The sequence below is a fragment of the Cryptotermes secundus genome, unplaced genomic scaffold, assembly GCF_002891405.2.
Source record: "Cryptotermes secundus unplaced genomic scaffold, Csec_1.0 scaffold75, whole genome shotgun sequence".
NCBI classification, from domain to species: Eukaryota; Metazoa; Arthropoda; class Insecta; order Blattodea; family Kalotermitidae; genus Cryptotermes; species Cryptotermes secundus.
In genome coordinates, this window is record NW_019737390.1 from 377,836 (window position 1) to 392,562 (window position 14,727).

At 41.3% G+C, this 14,727-nt stretch overlaps 1 protein-coding gene across 3 annotated transcripts in view; it reads left to right on the top strand.

The window, feature by feature from the left end:
- Positions 1-367: 367 nt before the first annotated feature.
- Positions 368-14,727, top strand: part of LOC111870257 (elongation of very long chain fatty acids protein 7) — a 23,515-nt gene continuing 9,155 nt past the window's right edge. The window contains exons 1-5 of one of the 3 annotated variants that reach the window (XM_033753734.1): positions 368-412; positions 3,717-3,783; positions 7,903-8,093; positions 10,458-10,538; positions 12,560-12,616. In XM_033753734.1, the coding sequence (XP_033609625.1) occupies positions 383-412; positions 3,717-3,783; positions 7,903-8,093; positions 10,458-10,538; positions 12,560-12,616 (426 nt within the window). In that variant the 5' untranslated portion in view covers positions 368-382. Of the gene's footprint in view, positions 413-801; positions 878-2,041; positions 2,157-3,716; positions 3,784-7,902; positions 8,094-10,457; positions 10,539-12,559; positions 12,617-14,727 lie in introns of those variants that run through there. The other 2 variants (XM_023862380.2, XM_023862381.2) reach the window with 2 other exon arrangements.

Sequence of the window (14,727 nt, forward strand, 5' to 3'; positions counted from 1 at the left end):
CTTTTCTGAAAAGAAAATAATTATAGAAAGAGGACGACCGACATGAGGGTTGCCAGAACTTAAAGCACAAACGAAATTATGTGCGAGAGAATTTAATTTGGAACAGTATTCTAAAACAGAGTTGCCGTAATATAGGAAAATTGTTTTGTTGGCCATGCCTATTGTTTCTCAATGAAAAAATGTATGGAACAAGACTGGGTTTGGTGATATCAACACACTTCATAAAGCAGTGAAACGACATGAGAACTCTCAGACTCACATTATTTCAACAATGCAACTCGAATTGGCTGTCAACTTGACAATCAAAAGCGCCTGACGATACTACATAGAGAAATAAAGAAAGGCTATCTTGATAACATCTGGCAACTTGGCCTGCGTGATCATGACGAAAGCGTGGATTCTATCGACCGAGGTAATTATGTGGAATTAGTTCACTTGTTGAGGAAATATGATCATAAACTCAATGTTCACCTTGAGAACAGTACAGTATTTACAGGTTTATCGAACAGAATACAAAACGAGCTTATTGACTCAACAAGTGACGTAAATTTTGGTGAGCTGATTGCTGTCAGTTCGCTTATTAGATACCACTGCTTCCCTAACAGAAAATAGTACCGCACGCCACTGGCCGACATCCTAAACACTCGAAAAATGTATTCTAGCACTAGGGCCCTGATATGACCTCAGACCTTCATTGCCACGCATACGAAATGTGGATAACTTCTTATTTCCTTAGTCATGTTCCGGTCACACAATTCAGGTTAGTAAGTTGCATAATACTCATCATTAGCATATTATTAGGACACGCTTATTGGTGTGCTTGTTGGGTGGGATATCATAGTGCTTTTATTCTCAGCAGGGCTCGGCAGGACTCCAGGTAATGAACTTGTATGTATTTCTTGCTAAACTGAGTATCATACACTTACATCGCCTTACTTATGCGTCAAGTATAAAGCAATTTCAAATTGGAAAATCGTTTCCATCTTCTCCCTCTACATTGCATCATCAAAATCACGCAATATATTTTGTCTACATTTGATTTTCGCAGGGGTAGGCCTATAATATCGGCCATGTCTAAGCACAATAACCCATTTTTGCTCTATACTCGTATTGTGATTGTCCCCGAAGGCTCTTCTACTTTCTCGATAAAGCAACATCTCCACTACTGGCGCCTTAATGCTTCAGTTTATTTCATTTGCACCGTCCATGTCATTCTCTCTGTCAGAGCAGTCATCAATATGTGTTCTATTGACACACGCACTCATGCAGATGAGCTCATCTTGAGAAGACGCGAATTGTGCAGCTGCTCAAGAGTTTCCCAGCATTTTATGGAATCCGAAGGTTCATTACCGTATTCATAAGAGTCCTCCACTGGTACCTATTTTCAGCCAGATCAATCCAATCCATACCATCCCATCCCACCTCTCTAACATCTATTTTAATGTTGTCTATCCACCTACACCTTGGTCTTTCCACTGGTATCTTTCAATCTGGCTTTCCCACCAATATCCTATATGAATTCCTCTTCTCCCCATTCATGCTACATGCCCTGCCCACATCATCTTCCTTCACTTTATCATTCTAATTATACTTGGAGAAGAGTATAAGTTATGAAGCTCCTCATTATGTAGTTTCTCCAACCTCTGGTCACTTCATCTCTCCTCGATCCAAATATTCTCCTCAGCACCCTGTTCTCAAACACCCTCAGTCTATGTTCTTCCTTTGATGTCAGAGACCAAGTTTCACACCCATACAAAACCACAGGCAAAATTATAGTTTTGTATATTCTAATTTTTATATTTTTTGACAGCAGACAAGCAGAAAGTAGATTTTGGACTGAATGGTAGCATACATTACCCGAGTTCAATCTAATCTTAACTTCCTCCCGAATCAGGTTTTGATTTGTTATCGTCGTTCCAAAATATCTGAACGGTGCCACATTTAAAAAAAACTGTTACCTATCTTTATGTCATGATTTTGCTCTGCATTTTAGTGACGAGACAGTAACATATACTTAGTCTTCTCTGCATTTACTTCTAGACCAACTTCCTCACCAGCGTCAATTAACATTGGCCTGTGTGTTGATCCCAGTGGCGCGAGTGGGAATGTTTCTCAAAACAGTGGCGCTGCTGTAGTAACCAGAAACTACTAAAGTGGTAATTATATGTTATCCACTGTAGCCAAAAAGTATGGTTTTCCCTTGTTGCATGATATAGCAACAAAGATTTTAAGCGTTTATAGGATAATATCACATTGCATTTGTTTCGGTCTGTAATTCATGCTACTAATATTAGCACGACTATCAGCAGAGAGAGAAATATATCATTCTTTTTACAGTGTCGTTTCCGCTCTGTAGTACGGAAGAACAAAAATTCTGCAATCTGTTCTACGTTCTCCTCAATTTCAATTTCTTGCTATCTCTACTATGTCCCCTACATACTGCTGCATGTCTCCTGAAAGCCACAATTGTGAAGCCAACAGAGACAGCCGTTGCTAGAGAATTGCTTTCTAAACATGCCCGTTGATAGGCATGGCTCAGTAACCGTCACTTTAAGGAGGCAACAGACAAGCACCCAACCATGGAGTGACTGTATGAAGCGGTGGTGTCTACGCGGTCCGTGACGATACCGACGTCATGCAACAATAGAATATCTGTAGCAGAGATGTTTTCGGTGGGTTCCGTGTTGAGGCTATATAAACAGGGCCAACTGCCGTTATGAGTTGATTCAAGAGAGAGTCTGTAAACAGAGATTTGCGGTAGATGAGGCCAGGGGCAGTTTGGAAACCCAGACCAAGTGAAATGTCCGGAGTTGGAAGCAGCTAACAAGCAGTGCAGTGAAGACCTGTCCGAGAACACTAGTCTGTGCGTGACATTGAATTGTAAAGTGTAATAATGTATAAGTTAAAGAATTCAGTAAGACCAATTACGAATCTAAACTCCGTCTATAACCACTCCGTTGCGTCACAATATCTTCTAGTAACTAATAAGTTTAAAAAATTAAGGAAAAAAACGTAGAACTAGCAAGCTTACTACGTTTTCCATTTAGGCAAACATTATGAAACAATTACACTCTAAATTCGTATAAAATATAGGGGGATAGTCGACTTGCAAATCCGGGTGGTCTTCTTGTCATAGGTTTTGGACTTGGAATTGGATTAAGAACAACAAGAGACTAAAATATTGTCACGTGTTGAGCGTATAACGTGACAAATAACTTCACGCCGTATTGGATATAGCGAATTTTATTTCACATTCGCTCTTACAATCAAACAATTTACAGATTCGCAATTACTGCTATCTGCAGTATCACAAATACTACACTGCAAATGCTGGTTGACTGCCTGGCTGACTCGTAAATCGTAACCAGAGAACTTGAGAACTCAGAACTGACTGCTGGCTAACTCAGAACTGACTATGAATAGTCTTCGCTGTTCCGTATCTAGCCTCGTTCCGGACAACGCAGAAAACAGCCACGAAACAGGCACCATTGTTGTCTGGCGCCGTGGTTACCGGTGTTACTGGTAACGCTGTCGGGAGTTGTCTCCCGCAACCACTGTTTACCCGCGTTGCATAGCGACCAGTGTGCCGGGACTTGGCTCGCTTCGTCTCCGCTCGGCTCACTTCGGCTCCGCTCGGCACGTCACCGCCGCCGGCGGGGTGGGGAGTGGTGTCCTGCATAGCGCGACACGTCACAATATATTTTCTCGTGTTTCAGGCCAACATGGCGGCAGTAATCAAAGCTGGGCGGAGAGCATTCGACGAATGGGTAATAGGAAAAATGGGTAAGTATGCTAAGAACTTGAAAGCAAGAAACTGTTCGAGCTTTTATCTTGTAGTGACACGTGATCATTTCCTCTGAGAGAAGTACATTCTTTACATTAAAGGGGTTTAACTGAAATGACGAGAACACAGCATATTACATTACGGGGAAATGTGTGATCGTACTAGTCATAGAGAATTTAAATGTGGCTGCAAAAATATATCTTGAAACACATGTATGCTGGTGATATCACTTGTAACAATGTTAGGTGGGTCCATTTTCACCTCGGCATGGCTAGTCCTCAGGTTGCAGATGGAGAAGGCAGCCTCAGGATATGGAGGACAATTACGAATATATTGAATAAACAGTAGCGGAGCGCCGACAAGGGGTGGTCTTCCAGCTTGGGGTTGGGTGTGGAACTAACAACGCCTCATTGTAAAAAAAATAAGCATATTACGAAAGATCACAAGAATCCTCGGACCTGGACGGAATCCTTGGATAAACGCCCTAAGCGAAAGCAAGTGGATACGAGATTTCGACCTTGGAATGTTAGAAGTATGCATAAGGTTGGTTCGCTTAGGGCCGTGGCGGAAAGAATTTCAAATATAATTTAGATTTAGTGGGAGTACAGGGGGCCAGATAGGACAGAGGGAGCACCGAAACAGCAGGCGAATATACATTTTTCTATGGAAAGGGGAATGAGAACCATGGATGAGATTATTTGGACCGAAGAGAGATGAAGTGACGGGAGGGTTGAGCAAACTGCACAATGAGGTGTTTCATAACTTGTACTCTTTTCCAAGTATAATTAGAATGATCAAGTCAAGGAGGATGAAATGCTCAGGGCATGTAGCACGAATGGAGAGATGAGGGATACATAAAGGATAGTGGTGGGAAAGCCAGAAGAAGAGACCTCTAGGAAGATCAAGACGTACGTAGATGAACAACATTAAAATTGATTTTAGAGAGATATGTTAATATGGATTGGATTGATTTGGCTCAGGATAGGGACCAGTGCAGGGCTCTTGTGAACACGGTAATGAACCTTCGGGTGCCATAAAATGCTGGAAAATTCTTGAGTGGCTGCACAATTGGCGGCTTCTCAAGAAGGGCTCAGCTCCATGAGTGAGTGAACAATCCGCTATCATACCCAAAAATGAGATTTGAATATAACAAGAAAACGACAAGTTGGGTTGTAGCTACTTTTGTTTAATAGAGATCCTAGTGTGCTTAAAACTTACATCGCTTCCATCTTCAGCGTGGAAGGGTAAGTCAAGCAAGACATCAGTAGAAATATGAAACAAGGTAAGAGACTCTTGTTGCGTCACAACATCGCTGTGAGAAGTTCCAATCAAATATAATATTAAAGTGCTGTTCGTGAGATGAGTTGCAATATTTTAACTGCTGTGATATGTCTGGAAATCTTGTCCCATTTGATTGAGCTCTAGTACAAGGGCTTACCAAACATGACAAGTGAATTTGGCTTTCATTTGTAGTTTTAACCTAGCTGACATGTTTGAATTGCCGTATTCTATCTGGACTCCGGTGTGCTCTCGACCCTGACACACCGCTCTGTATCACACCAATGCAAATTCGAAAGTTCTGTTCGATTGCTTTTCTTCCTGGATACATCTGGACCCGTGTTATAGATGTAACATTCGGCTACATACCACACGGCAGTACACTGTGTGCAAATAAACCCATATTTGTTTTCACAGTGAACTGAAACCGAGGCGAGTGCAGATTCATTTAAATTAAAGCATAAATAACGCGCTGCTCAAAGAGTTTCTGTCACACAGACATTACTGTGCGATTCACATAATGCGCCATTTAGTGTGAACACCAAAATGAAAATTAAATATTTCTATTCCCCTTTCTCCCAATTTTTTAATGGCGTGCTAATTTAGATTATTCATTATCTCATCATACTACATTTGATATAGCGACTGTCTACGGTCTGGATGGCCGAGGGTTTGGTGTTCTAGTCCTGGTATGGGCAAAATATTTTCCTCTAAATATCCTGTAGATCAGTTCTGGGGCCCAAACATTCTCCTATCCAATGACTCCTAGGGCTCCTTCCCCAAGGTTAAAGCGAACGGGACGTGAGATTAAAAACTCTCCTTCAACTAGCGTAGAGGCCAAGAATACTTGGATCTATACATATATTATTCCTAAGGCTTCATGGCATAGCGCTTAATTATTTCAGCGCCGGGATATATTTACCTTTAACATTTTAATGATTCAGAAGGAAGGGCTCAGTTGGTTATTTTCTCCTGCGTTTTAAGGAGCCGCACGCCACTGCTTGCATATTCTTATTTAAAGACATGCGAATATATGTTCAGTTTTTCCCGCAGCTTTTTTGACGACTTCTATTTGTCAGTTACTAACTTCACATCGCTTTATGAAATGCGTGTTTTCTCTTCATGGTTTACCTTAATTGCTAATAAATTAGAAATGTATGTGTGTGTATATGTGTGTATGAAAGTGAGTACTTTAGATTGCTTGCTTCTCTAAACCATCCAGAATGCCTATTGCATAGCAACGGTCGCTGCACGGACTCCACTGTTGCGTGACATCACAGTCTAGCGGGAGGGATGTTTACGAGCTTTGCGTAGTGACAGGATGAGTGGCAATATATAACGTCACTCACGGAAACGCAGAGTTCACGTGACCCTACTTCCTGTTACGCTATCCAAGCGTCCATAGAGTTGTCGCCTAGCAACGCGCCGATACAATCCGCCACTCTACCATTGCTCGCGTGCCCCGAGGCCTTTGCGGCTCAACAGTTCCTGCATAGAGCCAATACGCAACAATATATTAGCATTATTTTATGTTGGTTGTAACATAGGAGGTCAGGACAAGACTTGTGCATCTTGTATGTTCACTTCTACATATTTAAGATATCCAACTGGCTGGCTAAGTGGGTAACAAATATCATTCGCTTTTTCCATGGTGCGGAGAGAGAGGTTAGGCATTACTGCGAACACTACAATACAGAAATATAACATAAAGTCTACATTACACAATTAAGATTTTCTAGTACAAAAGCCGCCAGAGACGTGGAGTTTAGGTGGTGAGAATTGTAAAATAACGAAGCTGAGAACGCCAGACCCAATGAGTCCCACGTGAGTCCCTCAGCTCTGAGTACGAACTGCCTCTAGTTATAACTGTTAGGCGGCCGTGATACCAGACACCGCCTCGAAGGATTCTATTCTTCTCGAGTTCACGATCGAGTTGTGTCGGAAACCATTGTAATTACCGTGGTTCCTCGGCGGCCCTGGTTCGATCCCGGGTCTGGTCATGTGGGATTCGTGGTGGACACAGTGGCGCTGGGGCAGGTTTTCTCCGAGTACTTCGGTTTCCTACGCCAATCTTCATTCCACCAATTGCTCCACAATCACCCTCACCTATCATCTGGGGCTGGTAAAATAGGCCAGAAGTGGCCGCAGTGCAAGGGGCTTAGTCCCACCCCACCAGCATTAAAGAAAAATTACCGTGGTTATCACATCTGTAGCGTACCCGCGGATAAAAATATTTACCAAACCGTTGGCTTGTAATGGACGTTTGCTAAGATTTCGATATTCCGGCTTTTATGCGGCACGTCACAATAATTTTTCACATTTGTTTGAACAGATAGATAAGGGTTTCCTTAGTACCACTCATGACTTTGTAAACCAATCCTGGTTTATCTATAACAACTGTTTGCAGACAATTTGTTTCCGTTTATATTTCTGTTGACTTCATTAAAATTCTTTCAATTATCGATTAGTGTTAGTTTCTGCCCCAAAAAGCTATAAACTATATTTTGACTGCTTTTCCTTCATGAAAATTTGATTGGTGCACTGGGTGGACGATAGTCGAAAAGATTTTTTCTAAAGCAGCGCAACTACTGTCTTTATGTAGACTCAGCATTTTGAATTCAAAATACCAATATCTTAAAGTTTTAATGCTGGAATGTTTAGATGGATTACAGCAGTATGCATTACATTAATAATTTGTTGTTTCTGTGTATTACTTGTCGGAAAGTACATGTGCTCAAGTCCTAAGTAGGCGACACCAGGGAGCTCCCAATTTACTACAAGCTCTAGGACCTTGTTGGAAACAGAATAGAGAATCTTACAGAAAAATCCATTTGTTCCAGATAGCAGAAGCGATGACTGGTTCCTTATGGGGTCCATATGGCATGCAGTCGCCATTTTAGCACTGTACCTGTACTTCGTGAAACATCTGGGCCCTAACCTGATGAAGAACAGACCAGCGTTCAAGTTGGAGGGGCTGATGAAAGCGTACAACCTACTCCAAATAATAACAAACGTCTACATGTTGCTATTGGTAAGGCTCAACATCTATTTCATTCGAATGTATTGATTGGATTTGATATATCTCAAGGAAGCGATAGCATAACGCTAAACTGTGGCGAGGTGTAGGACACATTTGTCCCCTCTGTTTCTCACTAGTAGTTTCTAGAAGCATTTCCATGAAACATGTCATTCACTAGATTCAGAATAAAGCACTTTAATCTAAAGGAACACAAGCGGCTCAGATATGGACCTAAATCTTCCAGATATGAATTAAACTATATTACATAAGACGAACATCGCTGTAATCTTGCATATTATTGTGATATGACGCTTGAAATTCGGAATAATACATTGCTAGACAACGGCTAGTTAAGCATTTGTAGATATCAGCGCGTCGCCACGGAATTAACACAATTTTCGTAGTAACAGATAAACAGAAAATAACAAAAGAACTGTTTGAGATGGTGACCTGTATTCGGTTTGTCCCCTATGTAATAAATGGAGACGCATAATTGATTTGAGTGTTCGTTACTGTCAAAGGGTTCAATCAATCATTCGGTCGTAAGAAAATTCAGAAATTGATTGTTCAGCAGTGGGGTGTTAGTCGGCGGACAATGGAAGCAGGAGAAATGATGGATTCGTAAATCAGAACAAAGTCAGTCACAGTGGAAGAAAAAACATTCGTAGTCCAGTAAGGAATGGAGCGAGTCTTAGGCAGTCAGCGATTTTGTAAAAAGTAAAGTAAAGCTATCCCTGTAACAGGCCGTGAAGGCCCATAGGTTTGTGAGAAGTTGTGGCTCTCACATTTTCCAGACAATCTGCTCACAGACGGCGGTGAGATTGTCAGCCTCACGCACCGGTCGCCCTTTACCCCCAGGAATATTCCTGGTACTCATTTCTGTTAGAGACTGAGACTATCCCAAGACCATAGTGCAGCTGGAAGGATTAGGTAAATTGAAAAACTTCCAATGACCTCATCGGGATTTGATCGCTATGGATCTCCACGGACTGTTAGAGGGATACCTTTACTTTTACTTACTATTTACTGGTCTACGAAAAAATGCAGATTTCAGACATCTGCAGAAAAGTTAAGTGCGAAACGCATCTGTAGCTTTGCATACCTAAGAGCCGCAGTCAGAACGTGCCGGAACATATCCCTATATAACATTTACAATTGCTACAGTAACCCCTGCTTCGAGTTCATCCCACGTGTCCACTCATTGACTGTACACCTGACATTTCACATGACCTCAAAGAGAAAAGTCCAAACGCGTAAGATCAGTAGAACAAGGAAGGGGGGCACGCAATTGATCTTCTGTTTCTATCCATGGATCAGGAAAATTCACATTCAAAGAGTCTCAGAAAATATGAACTGAAGATGTAAATAAATTTCCAAGATGTTAAGGTATTAATTACTTGTAATTATGTTCTCATTAACGAAAATGAGTCCGATGGTTTCCCATGTGTCAGCCCTCACCACACGTTCAGTTTAAGACTATCCCATTCGTGTTCTGAACACTTTCTGTAGGTCTCGCTGCCACAGATAACAGAGTTACGGTGACTGTCGGCTGCACCATATCTGAAGTGGTTAGTCGCTGGCTTCCCATCGCGGCGGCCCGGGTTCGATCCCGGGTCTGCTCAAGTGTGATTTGTGGTGGACAAAATGGCGCTGGGGCAGGTTTTCTCCAAGTATTTCGGTTTCCCCTGCCAATCTTCATTCTACCAATTGCTTCACAGTCACCCTCGCCTATCATCAGGGGCTGGTACAATAGGCTAGAAGTGGCCGCAGTACAAGGGACTCAGTCCCACCCCACTAGCAGTGATAAAATATGGTGACTGTCGTGTCCACAGATGAGAAATTTTTTCTCGTCGGTGAAAGAAGGTACTTATTATGTATCGTGTTCCAGAACATGTGTGCACATGTGTACTGTCTATTATGCGAACTGAGTAGAGGCTGGATGGTGATCAGGAACTGTCCCAACGTACTGCCCCTCTTGTAGAATATTACATCCCTTTCAGACTCGGATATTCCGATAATGTAACGTATGAGTAGCCTCACTAAAATTGCGTGTAAGCTGTCATAGCTGCCAAGAGAGACAGAGACCGCTTCTAGCAGTCGAGAGAACTCGGCCACTGGTTTCGGGTTCTCTGCAGCTCACGGGGTTCTATATTTCACCCGGCCTCATATGCGACGGGGGGCAATACTCTTTACCCAGGAGAAAAGCAGACGAGAACTGAGGCTCATTATTCAGCTCCATATAATACCGAAGTTAAGAAAGTCCGCATCTCCCACACGGACACACGGCACGTGCTCAACTGAGCACAACTTTACTTCAATTCGCTTTAGCACGCCGTTTCTGCACAAAAGCATGACAACGAGGCCTTCTGTTCACAGAGTCTGGACGCTGCCTGGGCCTTCAAGTACAAATGGGTGTGTGAACCTGTGGATTACTCACGCACACCGTCCGCCTATTACGTAAGCAACACTCTTGTAACAATTACGTAAAGAAATCTATAACAAATGATGCTGTATGAAGGGGAAGAAAATATTTTCTTTCCTAGGTTTTACTCGTCTTCCTCTCGTCAAATTCGATTGTTGTGAGGATGGTCAAAACAAAGACAACGTGACAAGCAGTGTATATACTCGTACAAATAGAAGCACAAGGGGGAGGAGGGGGTTCAAAATATCAAATGAAACGCTTGAAGTGAATTTTCTTAGCAGTAAATGGGAAGCTAATATTAAAATTCATTTAAAATAAGAGTGGCTTGAAGGAGTGACTATAACAAACCAAATCCTGATCCAGGAGGTAATTAAGAGGAGACTGAACTCGGGTAATGCTTGCTACCATTCAGTCCAGAACACTTTGTCTTTTTGTCTGCGGTCTAAAAACATAAAAATTAGAATATACAAAACTATAATTTTGCCTGTGGTTCTCTATGGGTGTAAAACTTTGTCTCTGACATTAAGGGAGGAATATAGACTGAGAGTGTTTGAGAACAGGGTGTTGAGGAGAGTATTTTGACCAAAGAGAGATGAAGTGACAGGAGGTTGGAGAAAACTACACAATGAGGAGCTTCATAACTTGTACTCTTCTCCAAGTATAATTAGAATGATCAAGTCAAGGAGATTTGGCAGGGCATGTAGCACGAATGGGGGAGAAGATATTGGTGGGAAAGCCAGAAGGAAAGAGACCACTGGGAAGACCAAGGCGTAGATGGTGTGGACAATATTAAATTGGATCTCAGAGAGATAGGATGTGTTGGTATGGACTGGATTAATCTGGTTGAGGATAGGCACTAGTGGAGGGCTCTTGTGAACACTGTAATGAACCTTCGGGTTCCATAAAATGCTGGGAAATCTTTGAGTAGCTGCAGATTTGGCTTCTCCTCAAGAAGGGCTCAGCTCCATAAGTATGTAAGCAAGTGGCTTGAAGGAGTGGACCGGTTTCAGCAGAATCAGACTGTAGTCCAATGAACGATTGTCGAGAACACGGTAATAAACAGTCGCGGTCCTTACAAGGTACGAGATTTCTCATCTACATATCTGACTACTTGCCTCTCGAGCATTACTCGCCAGGACTATTAAATGTCGTCCCGAGATTTCTCCAAATTCTTCTGTTCATATTCCTTATAATTTAATTGAATAAAACAATGTTTATGTACATGCGAATGATACAGAAACAGCTGCTTCGGAATGACTGTTCATTAGCATGATAGTGCAGTGGAACTGTGCGTTGAATTGCACAGACATTAGAGCTGAACTGCCTAGTTCTTGTGGCATGTTCATTCGCTGTTGATAAACCTAGCCATGCAGAAACCACATTTACAAAATGTTTCAAGTATATATACTGCCAGCCTGAAGTACAGATCCTATAAACAAATTTGTATTTAAACTTTGGAACTATTTTCTACAGGAAGACACTCTTAAGACATTTCAAATTGGCTTTGAACGGGCAGGTTACAGAGACTTCTGTGCTAGAGCAGTAGGTTCCATCATGAGAACTTCCATACCTGCCGTAATAAAATAAACTGGCACCGCTCAGATATTTTGGAAATTTACATTCCATACATGCGTCGATTTTATTTACTAAGAGCAAAAGACTAATAAGAAAGTAAAAAAGTAAAAGTATCTCTGTAACAGGCCGTGGAGGCCCATAGGGTTGTGAGATGCTGAGGTTCCCACATTTTCTAAACAATCGGCTCATAGATGGAGGTAAGGTTGTCAGCCTTACACTCCGGCCGCCCTTTACCCCCAAGAATATTCCTGGTACTCATTTCTGTTAGAGGCTGAGTCGACCCCAAGTCCATAGTGCGGCTGGAAGGATTAGATCAATTGAATAAAATCCAATGACCTCATCGGGACTTGAACCCGAGACCTTCCGGCTTGTAGCATGGTGCCTCATATAATAATAAATTGCATAGGCAAATTTCTGATTTATCACAGGACCTCAAATCATTCACACGTATCACAAGTGACACAGTTTCTTTCTATTTCAGGCCTTAAAAGGTGTATGGACATACTTGATGATAAAAGTTTTGGACCTCATGGACACGGTAAGGACCTAGCAATTTATTTATTTATTTATTTTTATTTTTTACTTCTTGTGTAAATCGTGATTCCAACTACTCGGGCTCAAACAATGGTCTTAAAATGGCAGCAAGGGCTCATTTATGGATTGTGGCCCTCTGGGGTGTGACTATGTACGAGTAGTTTGGAGGGAGCCTGGCGGTTTGAAAGACATATCGGCTAAATCTTGGAGGTCGATGTGTAGACAGGAAATTGACCGCGCAGTCTTAGCTACATGGACGGAAATGAAAGTCTTAATCACCTTCTGTTACGACCGACGGTCACCTTCAAAGTAACACAATATAGGACAACAATGTAAGTAACGATAGAGGTCCTGAGAGTGAGCTAGGAAGTAACAGATCATACGGCAACAATGTAAGCAACGACAGAAACTCTGGGAGCGAGCTTGAAAGTAACGGACTACATGGCAACAACGTAAGTTATGACAGAGACCCTGATAATGATCTTGAAAGTAACGGACTACATGGCAACAACGTAAGTAACGACAGAGACTCTGGGAGTGAGTTTTAAAGTAACAGATTATGTGGTAATATTTCCAGCCATAAGTAACAATTTTACGAAAAGTTTTGAAGATCATTAAGTGTTGAATTCCGTAAAGAGTTGGAAGTGAAAATAGAAATGAATAAATAACACGAATATATACAACGACCTTCGAAATAAGTGAGCATCAGAACAGTCATTGTATTCTATTATCAATAAATCGACCTTGCAACAAAATTGGCAACCAAAATTGAAACACAATGGGAATGTCTTTACTGATTGCTATTTCTGTATTCACTTCATACAATATAATGGAGAAAAGAGATTAAAATTAAATTAAATTTCAAATATTTAATAATTCAGAGAAGGAGCATATGGAATATGTATGTTGAATGATCAATAATTGTTACTATTATTATTGTTATTATTATTATTATTTATTTAAACTGCAAATGGATTTTTGCCCGGTGGTAGTGGTACTACAATAAGACACAACACACAAATACACACATCGCACAAAGTAACACACCACACTCAAACAAAACACAGCACACAAAACTGAACAAACAACAAAGGACACACTAGCATACTGTAAATACAATGAAAATACAATTACAACTATAATTATATAAATTAATATTAAAAAATAAGTATATTATACGCTAAACAGTAATAGTTCTGGAATGTGTAATGTCATGTTCTGATGCACCCACATTTCACCATGACTTTCCCTTTATCACACTTCACTTCACTTCCACTTCACTTCGCTTAACTGCCTTTTCGGATGATTTCGTCTATACCTTCACTTCGCCTTATTTATTGCTTTCCTAGCCCTTTTCCTAAAAGTACTTAATTTACAGGAGAGTCCCTAAAACATCTCCAGGCAGGAGGTTCCAAAGCTCAATGGTCCTATTTACAAAGTAACATTTTCCGACATCTGTCCTTTGCTTTCTGCTCCTAATTTTCCTATCATAATCGACCCTATTAAGGTAGCATGGCCTTTGTAATCTATCACTTATAGCCTACCAAGCCCGTTCTCCCGTGTACGTTTCGAAGAGAGTGCATTTGCGAGCTATCTTTCTGCGCTTTGCCAAGTTTTCCCAATTTGAATTATTTCTATGATGCGCAAATTTAACGGTTATATTTTGGGCTCTGTCTAGCTCATTTATCTGGCCCTTCTGGTAAGGATCCCAGCACGTAGCCCCATATTCAAGAATCGGACGCACTAGTGATGTGCAGGCTAAAATTTAGTGTTACTATTTATAATCGTCCAATGCCGCCCTCCATTTATATATATTTTTTATTTTTATTTAGTTATGAGTCTTATAAAATAGTAGGTTACATTAAGGAATAGTAGATGGACATAGACCTGTTTATGTATTTAGGTGGTTAAACAATTAGTTTTAACGCACATGCAAGAGCCAGGCAGGAAGACTCCCTGCTGAGACTCCTTAGGATAGCTGGAATGGCAGAAAGTGACCATGTCGAGAATTGTGAGATGACAAGCGTGAAGGGTCGTAAGTTTAAGAAAGGGGGGGGGGTATTCGCTTTCTGACGCGTAGCCCAGAATACATCATTTTTGACAGCAAAGACGTTG